Source organism: Pholcus phalangioides, unplaced genomic scaffold (genome assembly GCF_987345545.1).
Source record: "Pholcus phalangioides strain wild (caught in Gottingen) unplaced genomic scaffold, Ppha-v1.0 ptg000017l_1, whole genome shotgun sequence".
NCBI lineage: Eukaryota > Metazoa > Arthropoda > Arachnida > Araneae > Pholcidae > Pholcus > Pholcus phalangioides.
This window is the reverse complement of record NW_028301610.1, coordinates 41,802,224-41,824,424: the sequence shown is the minus strand read 5'-3', so window position 1 is coordinate 41,824,424 and position 22,201 is coordinate 41,802,224. Positions and strand designations below refer to the sequence as shown.

General features: G+C 37.5%; 1 protein-coding gene and 1 non-coding gene across 2 annotated transcripts in view; one reads left to right on the top strand and one right to left on the bottom strand.

The window, feature by feature from the left end:
• LOC149073470 (uncharacterized) overlaps nt 1-21,310 on the top strand; it is a 52,036-nt gene extending 30,726 nt beyond the window's left edge. Inside the window, exons 2-5 of the mRNA XM_089246411.1 lie at nt 3,127-3,256; nt 10,697-10,839; nt 12,910-13,060; nt 21,048-21,310. Coding sequence (XP_089102537.1) covers nt 3,127-3,256; nt 10,697-10,839; nt 12,910-13,060; nt 21,048-21,300 — 677 coding nt within the window. The 3' untranslated portion in view covers nt 21,301-21,310. The remainder of the gene's footprint in view (nt 1-3,126; nt 3,257-10,696; nt 10,840-12,909; nt 13,061-21,047) is intronic.
• On the bottom strand, nt 16,310-16,381 carry TRNAE-CUC (transfer RNA glutamic acid (anticodon CUC)). Its single transcript has one exon. It is a non-coding gene; the product is annotated as a tRNA-Glu (tRNA).
• Nucleotides 21,311-22,201: the final 891 nt, after the last annotated feature.

Here is a 22,201-nt window from a genome sequence, read left to right as displayed (position 1 = left end):
CTCTAGATAAGGCCGCAAGCGGGCGGAGCAGGAGAGTCCGGTGCTCCAGGCGCCGGATCAGTGATAGAGGGCGCAAATTTCACACTTCAAACCTCTCTTTCAATATTACAAGGGGACGCCAAGGGGATTATGTGCTTGCCCCAGCTGACCAAGCATCTAGTTTCGGCCCTGGCTCTAGGTCACTTTTTTGATCGCTCAATGACGGGATTCCCTTGCTTTATACGTCACTCTTTTGATCATTTACATGTTTATACATGCCTAAAGCATTCTTTTGCTCATTCACATGCTTGAACGCGTTCTAGGTAATAATGACCGTCCGTCCCCCAAACTTTCAAGTCTACCTCCGCCGATGTCAGTGCCTCGCAGCAGGGCCGTCTTAAGAGCATCAAGAATCCCTGGGCAAAGTGATATTTTTGAGGCCCTACCTGGCTATAAATGCTTGTCCCTACCATTTTACAAGCTTACTCTCGAAAATTTTGACCGGGTCTCATTCTAATGAGCCCCCCCCCCCCTCAAAAATGAGTTTTGTCACCGAGTCGTTTTCACCGTCCATATGCTGAGTATTTCTCTGCCTCGGCAACAGGAGTCAATTTTATAGGATGCCTAAATAAGCGCCAAAATAGAAAAATTTGATTTGTAGTCATTAGACCGGTTTTTGGGTCCACTTTACCTAAGGCGTCAGGAAAGTAGGGTGGGCTCATCGTCCCCCATCTTAGAACAAAAAACTGGTTTTGCCACTCTAAAAATGGCCACAATCGTAGAAAAAAAAGCTGGTTAGAGGTTATATTATGGCTATAGCGATAATACTGACGTCACACTTTCGCTAAAAAAAGGTGGATGAGTCAGTCTGGGGTTTCAAAGAGACCTAGCTTTACCTGTAAAGAATGTTTAGAACCGTCTAGAGCTCTAAAATACTAGGCTTTCTTTCTAACCGAGCACAACTCAGGTCTATCACCATCTATGGGCGATTTACTACCTAGTGAGTTGTGCCGGAAGTGTAACTGTGTGTGTGTGTACCTAACAGTCTGAGTGCGTATGAAGTGTTGTTTGATTTTTCAGTGCTGCCATCTATATTTCAGAAGTGAAGTGAGTGATGTGTTTTGATTGAAATACATTTGTACTGTTTGTACGTCTGCGAGACTTTTTAAAGGGGAGATCGGCTCGCATTCGCGCCTTGAAGTTGGGAACCACAGAAAACCAACTTCAGCCGACCACCACTGTGGCGTTCGAACCCGGGACCTCGCGACGCGAGTCCGTCACTATGACCACTCGACCACCACAGCGGCGAAATACTAGGCTGACTAACTCACCTTTGAGTGAAAGTGTTGCGCCAGTATTATTGCTATAGCCAACCGCTGTTCCTTACCCCGCTTTATTCTTTACCTAAAGATGGACGACGAGTCCGTTTCCTTTATAAGCGCCTTAGTTTCGTGGTATGTTCCGTGATATATTCATATATAAATCTATTCCTGATTTTTTGAGAACTATGCGGTTGCTTATTGCATTTGCAATTTTATTGCTGAAAGAACCTTCAAGACCAATTCTCGGCCATTACCATTCTGACGCTAAAGACGAAAGAAGACGCTCATGACATAGTACCTACATTTAGGTCTGTTTATGGGCCGGTCGTAACTTATTTGTGTTGGCTTCTGTCCAACAAACCGTTTACTATGTATTCCTACTTGGAGTTCAAGTCCAGAGATCAAGTTGTCCAGAAAGTCCATTCTTTGAATATCTGCAGAAAACATTCTTCTAATATTTATACCTATTTGAAGGAGTTCACTACTCGGATGTGTGGTTATTATGGTCCATTATCAAGAGATCAGAACCAACAGCTTGACAGCTTGACATCATCTACAACGGAATCTAGTCTTTTTTGATTTTGATGGTGCTTTGCACTAGGCTTTTTCCTGATGAATTGGCAACGTCCATCATTTAAATTCGAATACATTAGTTGACGGTTGTATGGACTTGGTTATCTTGGTCGTTTGCTGTCTGAAAACGCTTTAATGAACTGCACCGAAGTCAACTATAGGTATAAATGGTATACAAGTCAATGCTATCAAGTCTCAATGCATGATCTGCCTTCATGCACTAATTATTGACAAAGTGATTGAAAACATATAGGATGCCCTAAAATAGACTAATGGTTTTTAGAAGCAATGTCAAGAAAACACTTAGAAAAATAATTCTCGCAGCAGATTTGTGGAACAAGCCACAAAATTTATTTAGAAACTTTTTGATTGTTTAAAATCTTATGTTGGTGCTGTGTGATGACTGCTAGTCGTCCGTGATGTCTTGAACGAATCAAACGAGATATCCTGGTTTGTTCAAGATGATGCAAAACTTCTTCGAACTGCTGAAATTTTCAATTTCAAGGAGGAGCATTTCGATATTCACACTTTTGCTGTAAACTATGAGATCTTTTCGACCAGAGTGATTGAAGCGGCCACGGTATTGGAATTAGCCAAATTTGCATCCCTTGATTTATTTTTTCGCGACAACTTGAAGGATACTGTGTACCAGAAATCTCTCCAATTACTCGAAAACTTGAAAAATAATCAATTCTGAGACAGTCAGTTTACAAAAAATGTCGGCTAATTTCATTCTACGACTACTGTGGCCTAAGGCGAAAAGTTTTAAAAGTATTGTGGTATGATTTTCATTTAATGCTCATAGATCAATGTTTCTGAAAGTGTACGTTGCGGCTTCTACGCGTGCGGCGAGCTGAAGAAATTAGTTTATGTGTCTATTTATGCTTTTAAGTGGTGCTTTTATAATTGAAAATATCTTCTAAAATATTCTGGGAAGCCGCAGTTCATGTAGTATGAATTGGGCAAGGGAGTCGCGAGCGACAAAAGTTTGAGAACCATAGCCATAAATAGTACAAACAAATTTTGTACCCTATCCTGCACATTTTCTATCAGAATTGCTTTCATAACGTCAAAAAACGTTTTCTTGATATTTCCTTTTAAAAATCATCAATCCATTTCAGGAAAATTTATATTTTCGAGATATAACTTCAGATATGTGTGTGGTAAAAGTTTTATATGGTTATCCGAACATTATTAACTTTCAAAGTACTCAAACTTTTATCATGATAGATATGTTTTCGTCATACTATAGGTGTATTAGCGAAAGATGAAAATTGCACAACACAGGAATTCATCGAATGCTTGACTGTATTAGAAGCCATCGCACAACGGGACGATCTAGCTTTGGCAACTACTTCAGAGCAACTAAGTCAGGTATGCAGGTATGTATAAAGAGAGCGAAGTGAGTAAAAAGTTCGAACAACCTTTATACTATGCATCATTCACGCATCGCAGATAATAAATGCATGAGCCCGAAGCGGCTTGACGCGTGCGCTACCCCAAAAAGATCTCGAGCCCATCAAATCTACGCCGAAGTTTCTTCTCGGGGGCCTCTAATGATCCTCCTTAAGTAGCTCCCCTCCGGGGGATCAGACTTGATGGTACTCCTCTAATACTGTTTCATCCTAGAAAAGGAACATTAGTTTCACCATCTCTCTTTTCTCCCATCTAAAATGAGCATCGGATTCGAGCTCTGATCAAAGACGGGCATCTTTACGTGTGAGAGAGATATATATTTTTCGGCAAAATCTTTTCCCTCTCAAAATTCAGTCTTCGGGATAATCACGCGTAGTCAAAACTCGCTTTAGTTCATCTTCATCTTAATGCCGAATGCATTTCATCGCAGTAAATTAAACGCAAATATATCAATCCGATTCCGGAGACGATGAAGAGTTGACGTTTGGACCGCGTTTTTAATATGATGACGAGTCCATATTCCTGCCTGCCAATGTAGTTTATTGCATCTGTAAAGACAAACATTAAGCATATTATATGAGGTAGGAATAATCGGAATAATCTTATAATTATCATAATTGTTATGAAGCTGTCCAGTCACAGACATAAGACTCAACATTTTGTTATAGAAAATATCATTCTTTTACAGGGTGGTGCGTATTGTACGTAAATTTAAATCAAAATGGAAAGACGATGAGTGCTTGTAGTATCTTTGTCTAATTCACGTAATATTGACAATTTATGCATTGTAATAATGTGGGCAACGTCAGTACACCATGAAAATGAAGTTCTTTAAATGTTCACGTTCTGCTTGGATTCGACGCAATGATGTCCTGCGAAATAACGTATGTTTTCAGCTTATAACATACTTCAACTCGTCAATCGTCTCCAGGAGTCTCTCGGTGATCATTTAAGTGATCCCTGAGGAAATAATCCGCAGCTGAAAATCCTTAAATTTGAATGAAATTTTAAACTGGAATTAACAAATCTGGTTTAGTCAGCTATTGGAAATTCATAGATTTGTAGCTGGCAAAAAAAAAATCTTCTAATTTTGTATTTGTCGATAATTTAACTTAAGACATCTCTTTTGATGATTCCAACCACTAGCGTTGGGGAAACGTTCAGTAGAAAATTAACTTGTATAAAAACAACGGCCCTTCACCCAGAGAAACTTTTTTTATTTTTTAATGAGATTGGAATTTCCAAGCCAAATCGCCAAAGCGGGAAACCAGAGGATTTGGAAAAATCTGTAGTAGTTGTCCTATTAGAATCAAATATATATATCCAATGGCGCTCTTGCCTAAAACTCTGAGGTAAGAAAATTCGGCAACTTATCATATTAGTGGTCAGCATTCACAGACAATGCATGTGCGGCGTCATCCAGAAAGGAATAATAATACAGCTCATTATATAAATTGTACAACATACCACAACCCCGTTTGCCTTCATCTGAGAATTCTAATACAAAAGCCGCAGATTTTCATGCAATGCGCATCTACACCGACTAACGGCCCATAGCATACTAATTGCTCAACATCCAACTCTCAACGAATTTAGGTATACCATGCATACGCAGATGCATTTTAACAGTATTGTGAATTCAAAGTGGTAGATACAGTACGTACCAGCTTCTAGATATGAGGATGTCAACAATTTCTAAATTTTTAGCTTTATGTCATATTAGTTTTTGAGACCATTAATGAATCTACAGCGGGTTAAGCTTGTATATCGCAATAAAGTCAAGTCCATCAGAATGTAAATATACTTTAATGGCATCGGGGAATATCCTATTTGCAAATATGATATTGACTGAAAGATAAGAAAAATAATGTATTGATTCATTGTTATTTTAGAAATATATGACATCCGTATTTGTTGTGGGTATCTTTTTTCCAGCCACCTCGTTGGGCATTTTGCCTGTTGTGACTTCGCAGTGAAGTGATTTAAAAGCATCAACAGCTTTAAAAAACGAACAGGCTCAACCATATAACGTCGTAGAACACTTTTTGAGATTGAAAAAAATTGTACAACTCTATTTTTATATCTTTCAACCTCTCTTTAGAGAATGCTGTTTGAAATTTATTTCAAGATACACTCACAAACGATAGGACATGTGACATTTTATTTTAGGATATAACCTCTCATTGAAGTTTATTGTGGGATCTGTATGGTGGAGTAAGAACAGAACCGATCCAAATCATTTCGCCTATTTTTGTGCAAAAATTCCAGAATGATGCATTTTCGGGAATTTGTCTGAAAATCGTAACATTCAGTTTTTCATAACTAGGTCAGTTTTGGTCGTTAAAAGAATGGAAATTTCCATGATGAAAAATATAACGTGTGAGATAACACATTTGAACCATTTTATTTGTAACTGGAAGTTTTTTGAGCCCAGACGGTTTAGGAAGCAGCAGCTATTAGACAAAGATAAGCGTTTAAAAACTGTATACAATTTGATTCTGAATTCATGGGACAAACTTTAAGAGTCTTATATCACATAAGACTCCTACACAAGCATTTTTGGTCATAGAGTGTGGGGACGAATCGAAATAACAAAAGCGGCAGAAGGTGTTTTTAGAGAGGGCACAATAGCACTTCACACACCGAAAGCAAATATCATATTTTTCCAACAGATTTACTGCAATAAGTGCAATCAATTATTCGAAGGTGCAGGGTATTGTAATGTGGTAGGCTTTCTCATGGTGCAACCTGGGTAACGCAAATTCTACCGCGTCGATTATTGTTTGACGCCGCATAACCTTTATGGTCCTTGCACCAATAAAAAACAAACTCTAATCCAATCCGAAGGTGTATATTCACTTTGGAATGGTTGATAGCACATATTGTAGCAAATCCGTCGGAAAAATATGATATTTGTTTTTTGTGAAGTGCTGTTGAGCACTCTCTAAAAACATCCTCTACCGTCTTTGCTAATGCGATACGACTGCACGTTCTGTAATTAAAAATGTTTGTTTAGGTGTCTTATATCACCTCTTAAAGTTTGTTTCATAGGACTGTCATACCATGGTAATCTTTCGCTATCAGGCCGCATTAGACCGGACCAAGGATACAAACATAGTGCATGCTGGTTTCCGAGTCGACGACGTTACGGATTGGTTAAAAAACTTGAAATTCAGGTTTTTAGCTAATCAGCAACGGCGCCGACTAGCAGAATCGAAAACCAGCGTGCATTATGTTCGTATCCTAACAGTTTAAAGCCGATTCCGAATAACTAGACAAAGTCATCCATGCCACAGCAGAAATTCGAACACAGTCGGCTGCAAAGCGACTTGTTTGACGTTATTACGTAATTTTATAAGCATTGTAAGATACAAATACAAGGCCACAAAAGACAAAATGCCCAACGATGTGGCTGAGAAAAAAATGCCCATAACAAATATGTATTTGTTATGTTGCTGTATTTCTAAAATACACCAACCCGCAATTAAAAATGCAATTATAAAAACTAAAAACTGTATATATATAAAACGATAAAATATTATACAATGTCCATAAAAAATATTTATGGTTGTCTTATATTCTAAGTATGGATAGCTTCTCGATTTACCCCAACATGTTTATCGTATTTCTTTTTAAACGTGCCAATTGTGTTAGAATTTACCACACCCGGGGGTAAGCTATTCCATTTATTAACAATCCTATTAGAGAAAAGATTTTCAATATCAAGGAGAAACAACGAGAACGTTCAGATAAATCGAATATCCCAAATACGGGAGAAATTCTTTCTACATAACTATTCAGTCCACCAGAGAGCAACAACGCATTGGTATTCAGATTAACATAATACAATGCATTGTACTTCTTCAGATGAATCCAAGACGCTGATGGAAATGTCCGAAAAGACATTGATCTAAGCGACAAGACTGATGGTAAAGAATCTGACAAACACACACACAAATGGACATTTATTACGAACACATAAAACTTTAGAAAACTTCTCTTTTGAACAGAAAAATATTCGCTGCTATTGATTGTTTCTTTTGGACAAAAACTGGAGACGAAGATTTTCTTTTCCCAGAATCTTGTCTTTTTAAGACATTTTTCAACAAAAAAAAAAAGAAATCTTTTGTTTTTTTTTAATGCTTATTTCCTTATTTCTTAAAAGATTTCTGCTCGTTTGCTGGATTCTTTATGTTACCGTGAATAAGCCTCTCCAATTTGCGACGAATAAGACTTGATCCAAGAAAATCGGTTGGGCTAAGACAAGTTGAATTTGTGTGTTTGCCTGTGTGCTGCTTTTTGCATCGTACAAAAAGATACTTGAGGAGTTGGCAATAGGCTGAAGCTAGCAGTTGTTTTTTGGTGATTTAAAAGTTTTCCGTGAAAATCCGACTGAAAGATTTTCAAGTCCTCCAAAGGAATACGGAGAAAAGCCAATGGCTCTCGAATCTTCTTTTGAGCTTCTTTTTCAAAAAAAGAGACAATTTCTTTCTATGGATTCTTTCTTCAAAAAAAAATAATAATAACAACTTCTTTGTTATCTTCTTGAAAAAAAACATTATTGTCTCTTTCTTTCTGTGTGTGTCTATTGGCCTGAAAGTGAATATTTAAAATCATTTTTCCTTGGCATTTTCGTTGTATGCCACTTGAAACGAGCGATTGAAGAAACGTACGGTCGTGTGGGTGTCATAGTGGCTTCGCATCGTGAAGGACAACTAACATGAACGTATAGGCCTGTTAATAATAAGAAACTGCGAGAATCTGTGCTGTATACATGCCCCCTTCCAACGGTAGAGCTGACAGGGCTCTAGCCCTACTACTTCACCACACACCAACTCTGGCCATATCGGTATACTGCAATGTACTGCCGTTTACGAGTTGGGTTGGAAATAAAGACGCCATCTATTGGTGGTCTCCTGAAGCTCGTTAGGAAAAAAAATCTTGTTATTCTTCCCCCGGTTTGAACCTGGGACCTGACGGCATCTTTCACGGTGGTAGACGAACATGTTACCACCACGCGACTCGGGCGCAGAGCTTGGGAGAGACAATTATCATTATTTTTTTTTTCAAGCTATAACTTCACTATGGAAGGGCCCGTGAAAAGTCTGGCTTGGGTGCCCGCCAATATCCCAGCCTAGGGGATCTACTCCAGGATGTGGGGTCCATGGCGGTAAATTATAGTAGACACTGTTCAAAAGACTGAAATGTACATAATTGGAAGAGGACTTCTGTGTTCTTATAACAGGGAAAAGGACGAATAGGCTTTCCAGAACTTTAATGCACGTTCTGTTCGGAACGCCCGAACGAAACTTTTTCATTACTCCTTCTACGCAGTGCAGTGTACAGGTCTCGCACATTCTAAGGTGGTCTTTTGTTGTGGGTGAAAACTGAGGAGATCATGTCATCAAATGTGGTCATGTAAGGCTTATGGAATTCTGTAGAATTATGTGGACCGGACAAAAGAAAACATGTTTATAATTTGATGACAGCATAAACATGCCGTTATTGGGTTTTGAGTGAAAACCCAACAGCTTAATACATGGAACTTCAAAAGGCTTTCGCCGAAGGTAAGAAATAAAGACAGGCCGTGGATCGGCAAATGAGATCAAAGAAAAAGAGTTTAATTTTGTAATTCTATGATTAATTAAAAGTAATTACAGGAAACTGCTTTCACGACACCTCCATTGTGCTTTACGGCACCTCTTCCACTTTTGGTCACCTTGTACTCTTCTCTGCCGCACAATATGTGCCTTTTCGGTTCAATAAAGATACCGAGGTCCTCTGCTGGGAATTATATATACTCAGTGGCCAAAATATTAGGAACACCCTTCACTCAAACTTCGACTCGTCCGTGCAGCACGTGCGCCGACGTAATAAAACGGATTTGCTGATAAAAAAAAAGTTTCTCCTGGTCAGAAGTACCAGTTAACGTTGCAGTTCGTACCCCACCGTCGCCACAGTGGTGGTCGGCTGAAGTTGGTTTTCTGTGGTTCCCATTGATCCGAAACGCATACTTTCAATTGGAGAATGTATTCAAATAACGTGTAGAACTCATATACGCCATTCATGTTGTAATAGGCAGTTATTAAAATATAAAAATTAATTTTTTTATACGGACACAATATCTTCAAAACCCCAATTAGAAAGTTGTTGCCTTATGTCTTTTTCCTGAGCCCAACAAAAAAAATTCCACGTTTTCAAGTGCATCATTCGAGGACATATTTGAATTCAAATATCTCTGCGAATATAGCACCAACATGTTTTTTTTTTGTTTGTCTCAAGAGAGACAGGGTAACAACTTTCTAATTAGGTTTTTGACGACAGGATGTCCGTATAAAAGATAAATTTTTATATTTTAGTAACTATACAGCCCATTACAATATGAATGACGTATATCTGAGGTCTACACGTTATTGGAATACTTTTCTAATTGGAAGTATGCCTCTAGGATCAACGGTTTGCCAGTAAAACGAGGCAAGGGAAATAATGGAATCATCCTGTATAAAGACAATACAAGCCATAATATATTATTTTGATTTCCGTGATGTCCAGTCCATTGATTGATTCATTGCTGATTCAGTCTATCGAAAGAAAACGCTCTATGATTGCGTATATCCACCCCTCTAGAGTGACTAAATGAACCGTCCCCCCATCGATGATAAATGGCTGGTAAGCCAATATGTTAAAATACTAGTCTTGTTTTTCCGATATCAAAACGAGACTTGTTTTTGTCCTTTTAGTCTTTTTCCTAATTGCTCAATAGTGGCCGTTAATCACTCGAAACATTTTTCCGTTGCAAAACGTTTATCTTTGTTCTTGTAGCATATATTGGAAATTGGAAATGTGTTTAAGGACAGTTTCATTGAAGCAATAGCAAAAAACAAAACTAAAAGCGGTGCAGAAACAAAAAAAAAGATCAATAATAGCGATCAATAATTTGGTGCGTTTATTTCGAAACCGAATTTTTCGAGCGTAAAATTTCATGGACTTATTACAGATTACTGTAATGAGACAATGCTTATTACGACGCGCGTTTGTTTCTTTTTTACTCACTTAAGATGCATCTACACGCGACGTACTTAATTGATCGAACAAGATGCAACGTCATGTGGCACTGTATACATTCTATCAATCAACCCCATGACAATCGTCCTTGGTGTCACGAACTGTCATTGATTGAATCGGTTGAAACTTTCTGTGTTTAATGTACCTTTTCAGCCCAAATTAACCGATATGCACATGGATTAGTTGTTTGTAAGATTCATTGTAATGGCAGAAACGAGCAGCAACGCGTCAAGAGTTCAGTAGAGAGATCGATCGAGAGTGTTGTGAAAACTCGCTGTATCGAAAACTGTAATATTTCAATTTTGGTAATTACACTGACAACAACATGTTTCAACTTTCAGAAAACTCCAACAAGGAGTGAAATGCGTCCATGATCATAGCTTCCGATGTTTTACGTCAGTTCAGAACAGGATCTTCAATTCCGTGGTATCCGAATCCCGGGTAGTGATCGATGATTTGTGCATCCCAGGAAAACTACAAGAAGGTAATTATCAAACTATCTTTCAATTTACGAATTTGTAAAAATACCGGAGACCACAGTAAATCACCTAGCGTATCTTTTCAAGTCAGTATCCTTTCTCAGCGTAACCTTTCAAGTATTTACCATGAAATATTGAAAAGTTTACGTCGTGGGATTTAAGATTAGTGTCAGTAGCATTGACGTATTGATACTATAAGTTAGCGACCAAAATGGGCGACGAGTCTTTGTAGAAGCCTTATGATGTGAAACATGTTTTATATGATGTGAAACCGAAAACATGCTCAAAGTTTCTTGTTCACGCCCTTAGGCCGGTATTACACTATAAAAGTTTTCTAAAAGTCCTCAGTGATTAGCCCTTTCCCGTTCGAAGAATCTGTATTCGCTTATGATCTAATGGTCTACCGCTACAGAGAAATTCATTACTGTTTTAGACCGGGATTACACTGTAAAAGTTTTATAAGAGATCTTTTATAAAACGAAAAACAACTAATAACACTTACATTCGAACAAATGTAACCGATGTGATTATTGGCTACATTTGTAAGTTTTATAAAATAACTTTTATCAAACTTTTATAGTGTCATCTTACCCATAAAAAAATGTGTGCATTACTATCAATATGGTGTCATTCGATTTGCCTTTGGAAAGACCACTGATTTTTTTCTACCTGCAAAATGTAGTTCCTAAGTTATTGAGCATTAAATTGTGACCTTATCTCGTTATGTTACGGTCAAATTTACGAGAATGCAGCAGCCTGTGGTCTTACATTAAAGCTCCTTGAAACTCCAGGCAGACTTATCCCCCATCTTTGAGTGGCGTGTATTATCGCTTTAGCCAATCGCCCTTCCGTCTCCTCCTTTTTTTTAACAACGGTTAGCGGCAAAATACTGATTTTTGCCGCTCCAAGTAAGGTGCCTAGAAAGGCGGGTGGACTCATCATCCTCCATTTTGAAGTGGCAAAACCATTTTTTTTTGTTCAAAGTGATGTCTAATCGTTAGAACAGGATAGAAAACACCGATTAAAAATACAGTGATGATACTGACGTCACACCATGTATTTAAAGATGGTAGATAAGTCATCCTGGGGGTTTTTCAAGGAACACTAACTCTGAGATGGAAAACGATCCCCCGCCTCTCAAGCCTCACCTTATCTAGCATCACATCTTGAAAATGTAATGACGTCAAAAATTAGTCATTGTGATAATTACATAATACATAAACCCTAGAAAAGCGTTTCTCAACATTTCTGAACCCAAGCACCAGTAAATCTATGAAAAAAATCGATGGCCTGCATTATGGGCACATTCCTGTATTTTTAGTTGTCCCGTTTTTTCAACAATGTTTATTTGAATTGGTAATGTTTACTAAAATCGTGAATAAACAGCGTTTTCGTATAACTTATTATGATAATTATATCTTTACACAAATACAAATATCCATCTTACATATTTGTCAGGCTCAACGTTTTTTCCTCAATTTTTCAGAGATTTTAAGTACAATTGGGGATTTTTTCGACTTATGGCAATGGCTTTGATAACAATTGGTGACCGTCCCGTATATTTCACCGTATTTAAGATCCCAGTTCTTATTTTTCTGAATGGAATATATCTAGTCATATGAACGTTTTTTCGTCAAATACATTTCTGTTTACTGAGGTTTGTAGCAGCCCTTTATTTAAGCGAAAGCTCTTCACCCATTTTAGCAATAATTAGCAAATCTGTCGTAAATTGCATTTTTCTGGCTAGAAAATTCGCGATACCCCGTATTTAGGATCGAAATTTCCTGCATTTTCGTTAATAGGGTATGATGAACCCGAGTGAAGGTACAATTTTTATTTGAACCCATATGGATATTGCTAATATCAATTATAACAATTGAATAATTTTTCATTCAGTTAGAATTAGTCATCGTTACGGATTACCTCTGGTTCGGGGACCATAGGGTGAGAAACTCTGCACTAGGCAAACAAAAAGGGAAATTTTCTCTCTTTCGCGAGTGTAAAGATTTACAAAACATTTTTGGTGAGGTTGGCTAGATTTTATAATATCGGTTATATATATTCGTATATTGCAGAATATTTGAAATATGCTCCATGTCTGAAAAATGTTTCGACAGACGAAAAAAAATGCGCCAACCAATACCGGCGATTGACGGGCAATCATATCGAAGAAAACGAAGACGATGATTCGGTCAACACTAACGAGCGTCTTCGGATGTACTGTTGGTGAGTATTAACATATCCTATATCTACAATATCGCGTTTGAAAAGATCCGTACGCCATGCTCATTTCACGCTGCCAGGCTCTATTTCATCGAGATTTAGTTTCGAGCCTATTTCCAAACGGCTGGACAAAGGAAACTCATGCTTCAGCTGGGATTCAAACCCAAGGATGATGTCACACTTCGCTATTCATACGAATGTTTTCAACAGCTGCCTGATGCGAAGATGAATTTAGGAAAGAGAGCACACGTGAAATTCGTTGCCTTTGTAGTCTAGTGGTTTAGAGTGCTCCCCCGGCAAGTGAGGGAACGTAGTAGGTTCGATTCCTCGCAAGGGCTATTGAATTTTCTCTCTTTCCTAAATTCATCTTCGCATCAGCCAGTTGTTGAAAACCTTCGCCAAGTCTGATAAGCGGAAAGTTCAGGTAGGTGCTAAAAGTACGGCTTCGAGGCGGATATTGCAATCAATTGCTATGAACGAAGTATTCGCGACTGGCTACTGTGTGTGTGTCACATCAAAAAAAAAATGGTATGTAACGTGTTATAATGGTAGAATGTGTAATGAAAATATCTTATTTACACAAAAATTTAAGCGATTTTAGTAATTTTGAGCATTATATTTTGATCGTTTTTCTTCAATAATAAATCAACCGTCTCACATTCCGTTCTCAATTTTTTTATATATGAACCCCTATGCCAATAAAGTCATTTAACTATAGTTGAACGGAGTTTTTCCAAAGAAATAAATTAACAAAATTAAAAACAGTGTCTCAAACCTATATAGACATCAGCTTAATTTTAGTATTTAGTTTCACAGTTGCGCCATTGCCATGAATCGTTTGAAATACTTGATCGGGCATGCTGAAAAATTATTTGCGACTTCAGAGTTTGTGGTAATTTGAACTTTGGCGTACCCTGGACGTATAAGAAGAACGGAATCCAGAGAAAACTAGCTTCGCATAATTCGCTACTTGTACTACTACTTCAATAATTGTAATACTTGAAAACTGACGACATCGGGAATAAGCATAAAGTGCTAATAAACACCCCAAAGGATCTAGGTTTGCGCTTATAGCTGACCATTCCAACTCACGTCATTTATTATCAGTAAACCTTGCATTGGTGGATTTAGATGTGAGAATACAGAGCGTTGACCCCTGTTGAAACAACTAACAATGACCCTCTATAAAGCTCCTGATTGGAAGTAGAGAGGATCCAAGAATGATCCGATAGTCTTTGGACTTCTGTCGATCTCACAAAAAAAACCAATATCAATCGTTCCATTGAATCCGAATGCTCCCTATCCCATGACAAATTTTTCTCCTTGCTGACGGTTGTACAAAGTGCGAGATTAGGGTCTGAAGTCATACTAATAGTAAATACAGCCATCGGGGTCCATCTAGAAATGATCTGTTTTCTGTTACTGAAGTCAACAGTGAGACATTCATCACTCCAATTCAATCCATGTTCAATTACACTATACGTAAATACACTAAAATTCGTTCGAAATTTTTTTGTTGAATTCAAATTGTATTTACCTTCGCGAAGGCCCTGGTTATATCATTGTTCAGTTTAAAAAAGTTATACGTTTGGCTTGAGCTATGAAGAAATACTTTACCTCCCTTGAATATGTTTACGTTGAGGGGAATGCAGTTGCCGGGGAGAAAGGATCGAAGTCTTTAAAATTTTCAACGGGATGGATAGGATGGACTACGACTTATTTATACACCGTCAATCGACTGCTTCGGCAAAGGGACAATTCCAGGTTGTGGGATCGCAGGGAGTTTTTCTCTAATAGGGTTGTCAATAAATGGAATAGCTTGCTTCCGGGGGTCGTGAAATCTAACATAATTGGCACGCTTAAAAACAAATACGATAAGCATAGTGGGATAAATCGAGGAGCTATCTATACCCGGATTAACAAAACTATAATATTTTTTTTGGGCATTGTATAGTATTAGTTATTAGTTCTTTTTTTCGTGATATAAATGTTTTTATATTGGGTTGCTGTATTTTGGTTGTATATTTGACATCCATATTTTTTATGGACATTTTTTTTTCAGCCACCTCGTTGGCCAATTTGCCTGTTGTGGCCTTTGTATTTGTATAAGTTTGTAGTGAGCACATTATCCATTTACACAAAATCTAAAATGATATTTCTAGATTCAAGTGTTTTTTGGTAATGCCCCAGTGTTCTAAAATTTCATCTTCAGCCATTGTTTTGAGAATCATTGAAATTCGATTGAACTACCAGATTTGATTCTTCATCACTGAGATGACTAATTTGATGACCCAGCTTTCTTGATGCAATTTTGAATTTTCTACTGGATGCATTTTTGCCATGCTGAACAAGTATGGCAAAAAGATGTTTTTTCTTTTTCGAGATATAGAGTTTTTCAAGAAAGAGTGGTTTGACTGTAATTCATATTCATCGAATGTACAGGGTAAAAAACAGACATACACATAATTCGGGATTTGACCATTGATGACGAGACCAATTTGTTTCGTCCGAGTACTAGAGAGGTTATGAAAAAGGAACTGATGGATTGCTGCGATATTGTTTTGACAGGAAATCTTACAAAGCTTTGTGTAGATAAGACTTTTATATTACTACGTTGTCAAAATTCAAGTCCCCTTCGAGGAATAAAATATTTTATAGGAATATATTTCCCACTTAAAAATGAATGATGATACCCGTATCGAAAATACGTCTATTAACAAAAAACATACAACGTATCTCAAAATTTCACGAATAAACTTTAAAGAGATGTAGATATCAACCATGTTCGCTTAGGGAAGCATTATCAGAAACGGATAGTTGGAGCTGTATGCTAGTGCTCATGGCCGATTTGAAATGCACTACATACCTTCAAGACCGATGTGTACGAAACGCTCGTTGCTTCTGAAATGGACCTTGTCACAACAATCAACTCTTACGCTGCTAATATCCGTGAAAAACTCCCGATATCTTAGAAAAATTTCGGCAATTGTCAAGTTCCACCGAAAAAAAGTGGTTTTCTCTCCTTCCTGTATTTTGTTCTTGCTGTGTCGTTCAAGACAATGGAGTATACAGGTATGGGAGATGCAACCCGCGGGCCTTTTACATGCAAAGTGAACGCTCTACTACTGAGCTACATCCCATTGCTTTCATTTCCAAAATTCTGCACTTAGCAAATACTGATAAACGGATTTTTTAAAACAAACTTATCATAAAATGAAAGTACACAACCGCCAAAATAGATTGTACAGGTTATGGAAATGCCGGAGATTGAACCCGGACCATTTCACATGAGAAGAGAACGCTCTACCACTGAGCTACATTCCCTTGCATTGCAAGTGGATATTCTGTGAGTAAGTAACATCATTCAGTGGACTTGTTCCTGTAAGAATAGTCACATACTTGCATGAATATCAAAGTGGCCTAGACATGCTGGGGATTGAACCTGAGGGCCTTACACTTGTGAAGTGAACGCTCTACCACTGCACCACATTCCCATGCATTGTGAGTGGATATCCTGTGAGTATAACATCATTCAACAGATTTCTTTCTATAAGAATGGTCACTTGCATGAACTTCAAAGTGGGCAGATATGGAGATGCCGGGAACTGAACCCGGGACTTTTCATAGGTGAAGCGAACGTTCCACCGCTGAACTACCCCCCCCCCCCCCACACACACACACACGCAGAATTTAGTATTGAAATCATCTATACATATCAGGGACACCGCACAGTGGTCAATATAGCGAATTTAGGAGGAAAAAAATGTTTTCTCGAAAACTAATGAATGTTTTTGAAAAATTCTTTTTGCTTCACACCAAAAATAGGCATCCACACAGGCCGAGAAGTATAATTTAATAATAATAACGTTTGGTAATTTTAAAACGACTTTGGCATGATTACTACGTTTTCTACATTTTTGCAATTCTTTCCATTTCAATGAAATAATTACGCATTTCTAATTAATCTTTTCATCTTTTACTGATGTTTCCTACTTTTCTGATTGACTGTCTCCAAAGTAATAATGCATCACTCATATTTATCCCGAATAATATTTAAAAAATAATAGTAATACCAAAGCACATTCTAAACAAAATATTGCCGTGAAAACTGGGGGGAACACTTAATTGAAGTTTAATATGTAAAAAAATCAAGATTTTCGCTCAAAAAATAATAAATTATTCTTTTATAACACAAAACATTAGAAATAAACAGTGCAAATAAACAAAATCTATGATTTGGGGGCTTGATCACCGATTGAACATTTCAAATCGGAATGAAATTTTTCATAAAAAAAAACAACCAAACTCCGCTGATTATTATTAAATACTTACAAATTTATACTCGCAATTCTACAAACACTTAAAAATATATATTATTTCATTCTCGGAATTAATTTACGTTTATGTACAGTAATTTTGCATATAAATTAAAAACTTACCTAAAACGCACCCACCTTATGCGTAGTGTCAATCACTGTAAGACTCTGAGGATGTGCTTTTTTCTCCCTTTTCTTGTCTCGCTAAATTTCAGCCAAGTCGAAACCTCTTTTGGCAATGCACCCTTTTTTGGGGCAGTTTTTTTGTGGGCAGTTCTCTTATAGAAGATACTTTTTTTTTTTTTTTATAACCGAGCACAACTCAGGTCTATCGCCATAGGCAATTTTCTACCTAGTGAGTTGTGCCGGAAGTGAAAGTGTGTGTACCTAACAGTCAAATCTTCATTAGTTGTTTGACGTGAAATTTTTCTTGATCTATATTCTCTGGCTTGCTTATAGTCTTTATGTCTGGCTTCTTGTGCTTCCTCCGTCAACTGACCAACGGGAAGTAGCAAATGTTGTACAACATCTGCACCATGAACCAAAACTTTGTGAACAGTAACTGGCACGTAAAACCAACTGTGAAGTTGCACATAAAGCTTTGCAGTAGTGTTTGCAAACTCTCTAAATTTTTCGACATCTATTTCATGTTAGAGGCCGTACGTTGGCCGGATGATGTAAGACTGGCTTGTGCTGCACAGCACAACTCGCTGGTTCTGTGTTCTTCCAAGAGATTTTTTTTATTTTTGCCTTCTTGGTCCTCGGGCCCCTATCTTCGAAATTCTTTTGAGGTCTGCTCCGATCTTTCTGGACTATTTTGGATGGAATAGCTATTTTCCCTTGTAACCATGCTGGATTTTTGTCGAGGAAACGTGTCAAGGTCTTGTTACTAGATCTCCACTTTTTTGATAAGAAACTGATGAAACATTTGATTTTCAAACGAAACTTACTAGTCTTGACTTCCAGGCTATCTTCAAATTTTGACTTTTCATCAATATATTGGATTAACAGGTCTGCAGACATTTTAAAAGGCGAGCTCAACCCACCATTAGCGCAAAAACAACTCTAGACGAGTCAAACGTAAGGTCATTTCAAAAATTTCTTACGTAAAAAGGGGCGGCTGGGGGCGGCTACGCATAATGCAAAACGTTCACCAACAACATGTAGAACATCCGAAAAAACATTTCACGATTGAACAGAGTTTTTTTTTATAACTCACTTTTTGTGCTCAAAACTACTCAAAAATAAGCCAAACTTCAAGAACGAATTACGAAAATTTTTTCCTCTACTCGGAGCTTGGAAAATATCGAACCGAAAAGGACAAAAAACTAAAAATGAATAGCAAAAAGAATTTCATAGTTCCACTCAAATGCAACCGAATGGCAACCTAGGGAAGTTGAGCTTTTCATCCCATTTCGGCGAGAGCCCCATCTGAGTCAGTCATTACCCTTCTTTGACCCCCCGGAAGCCCCCGATGTAAACAAATATCACAAAACAAATATCACCTCAAGATGCACCAGACATTTCTCTACACACCCATATGGTTTTTTTCTCCGAAGCAAAAACTTCATTTTTTATTTTTTTCCAGCTAATTTCCCGATTTGGACCACTGTGCGCCGGAACATATGTGCTCGTGTTGCTCGAGCAATACCAATCACTCGAATGGTATTGCTCAGCAACACCATTCAAATTTAGCCAATGGATAATTTCTAATTTAAAGTGTTTTTCTAAATATGACTAGATTTTTTTTTTTAATTCTAAATATTTATCCTAATTTATTTCGCATTAGATTCACCCCTGAAAACGTACTAACAAAAGTAAAAAGCCGCTACGTTTGGCTACTATACCTGCCTCCCAAAAGACATGAGTTTATCAATGCAGATCTTCCCACCATTTTTCTATTCAAATACGGCCAGTTTCTACTTACAGGGTGATCAGCGAATAAGCCCTTATTTCAAAATTAAATATATCTATAACAAAGATCAATAGAATTATGCGGTAAACGGTACGTTTATTAGCAAAACTGTAAGAATGTTGTACAGAAATTTCGAAAATTTAGTATTTAATTTTTTAAAATTAAAAAAAAACTGGAGATTTTGGGGTTCCGAAAATCCTCATTTGTGTGAAGAGAAACCACTGCATTCGCCTAAAGTTACTGCATGGGCTGCGGTATGCGCCAGAGGCATTATCGGTCCCTTCTTCGTGCGAGAAACGATTACTACTGAACGTTACGTTACAATTTTGGAACCATTTGTCAGCACACATGGCGCATACCGCAGCCCATGCAGTAACTTTGGGCGAATGCAGTGGTTTCTCTTCACACAAATGAGGATTTTCGGAACCCCAAAATCTCCAGTTTTTTTTTAATTTTAAAAAATTTAAAAAAAAAAAAAATTTTCGAAATTTCTGTACAATATTCTTACAGTTTTGCTAATAAACGTACCGTTTACCGCATAATTCTATTGATCTTTGTTGTAGAGATATTTAATTTTGAAATAAGGGCTTATTCGCTGATCACCCTGTATCTCCCTCTTTATCTCCAGTGGATTTTTCTAAGCAGGGGCAATACCTCCTATATATAGATACTACGTTTAAGCTATCTAAAATACCTCTATTTTATTTGGAAGTATTGACAGGGACATCCCATTTTGCATTGTCGTTATGTATGTTCTTTCAAATTTCTTGGAACCTCCCACCCCTTCCCCCAACGTGTCTCTGCGATGCGTTGCTCAAATTCTTTTTGAAGCAGAATGCTTATATTAGTTGAAACTATTTATAGTAGTACCCCAATCAATATAATGACGTTTTGTTGTTTTAATAGCATTTTTGTCATTTTTGAGGAATTTTAATTTTAGATTTTAAGGCACTATTTCGAACTTTTAAGGGCATTTTTTTCCAGTTTTTGGGCCATTTTTTATGGTCATTTTTCAGGATTCTTTAGGTCAACAACAGCGGAGAGCCTTGATAATAACGAAGTCAAAGTCGTTTAAAAGCTACAGCTGACTCAAAAACAAAAAGGTAATTAAAAATTATTAGAAAGTTCAGAAGATAATTGGAACTGTCTCCGAGTTGGCTTTCAATCAACCCAGTAAAAGATAACTAACGTACTTGATTCAACAGAATTGAATATGAGAAAAATATTCTTAGTGTAAGTTAACTCATAAGAGCAAATTCAAAACTTCTTATTTTAAATGTTCGAATGGTTGAACGAAGGAAACTAATAAATAAACAGATACAGTAGACTCTCGATAATCCGACCGTGCGTTAATCCGGCCTATGCAGTTTTTTTGGTGGATTTTCTTCGAGAATAGAAAAGGAAAACATGTAACTCTCTACGTCTGAGCGCAGAAGTTTATATCATTTAAATAGACTTTTCGATTGACTTCCAGTAATCGAATTAGCGAGAGCCTACTGTAATTGAAAAGATAATTTTGGAACGAATTCAGTATAAAAATACAGTACGGCGATTGCGCAAACTACTGTAATCAACAAGGTAGCAAAGCAGGAGCACTCCGTTCTGCAGGGGAATGACATCACGCGTGACGTCAGCTGGTACCGAATCCAGTGCCTCGTGAGACACTCCTTGTTAACTGGGAACGATGATAAGCAGCGTCTATACTGTAAGTAATTGTGATTCATATTCTGTACATTGTATTCTTCTGGTCTTATTGCAGTGTCTTCACAGAGTTTGTTCAGTGCCAACACGAGCATCTGACACGAGATTGTGGTGCACACGTTAGTGAATTCTTTCAAAGTCACATGGACAGGATGTCTGGTTCTCTGATAAACGAACATTGCGCTCTTTTCACGAGAGGTTCAAGTGGTTGCGATTTCAACGTGAGCTCTTCCTCGAAAACTTTTTCCCATCATCGACAGATATCATCTGTTCTCCTGCTGTGTGTTGTTGTCTTATTTGTAATGCGATGACAATAAAAATGTTTCGTTCCATCATTTGGCTGTTGTTACCGGATTATTCCAAGACGAATTCTGTCTGAATATCCGCATGCGATTTAATGTAGCGGCGCTGATAACACTGCTCCAAACTGATTTTGTTCTCAAAAAGTTTTCAGTATTCCTAATCTACTTCACCATATACAAACTAAGGCCCTATCGCTATACTGCAGTTTACTGCCGTTAACGAGTTGGAAATGAAGTTGCCATCTCTTGGTGGTCACCTTAGACTCGTTGGAGAAAAAATATCTTGTTATCTATAATCTTCCTCCGGTTCGAACCTGGGACCTAACGGAAACCTTCACAGTGGTAGTCGAGCATCTTACCACCACGCTATTCGGGCGTCTGATTCTTAATGGGGCACTGGTTTTGTCGGATCAAATCTAGTTTTTGAGATAAAATGAAAGTGAAATTCTAATGGCAATTACGATAATATACACGAACAGCATACAGATCGCATTCGAAGTGCGCGTTATAAATAAATGCAATAACATCGGCAAAGATATTTCAGTGATTTTAGGGTAACTTTGGGCCGCTAATTCCGAATCTGGCATTAGTTTTGTCAGATCGGCTCCAGTTTTTGAGATAAAATGAAAGTAAAATCCCAATGGGGGGCAATATATTAGCAGCGTACAAATCACTAGAGCCCGGAAGTTTAGGCACTAAAAATGGTCGAAATAGGCAAGCACAAAAAGACTCTGAAAATACCTGAAATAGGTGCTATAAAAAAAGGCATTTATAAGTTATGGAAGGAAGGAAATACAACTAAAAACTAGGTATTAAAGGGGTCCAGAAACTAGCTGAAAAAAATTGTTGCACTTAATCCGCCTATTTTTTTAATTATAGTTTATACAATAACTGCATTATTATCCAAGTT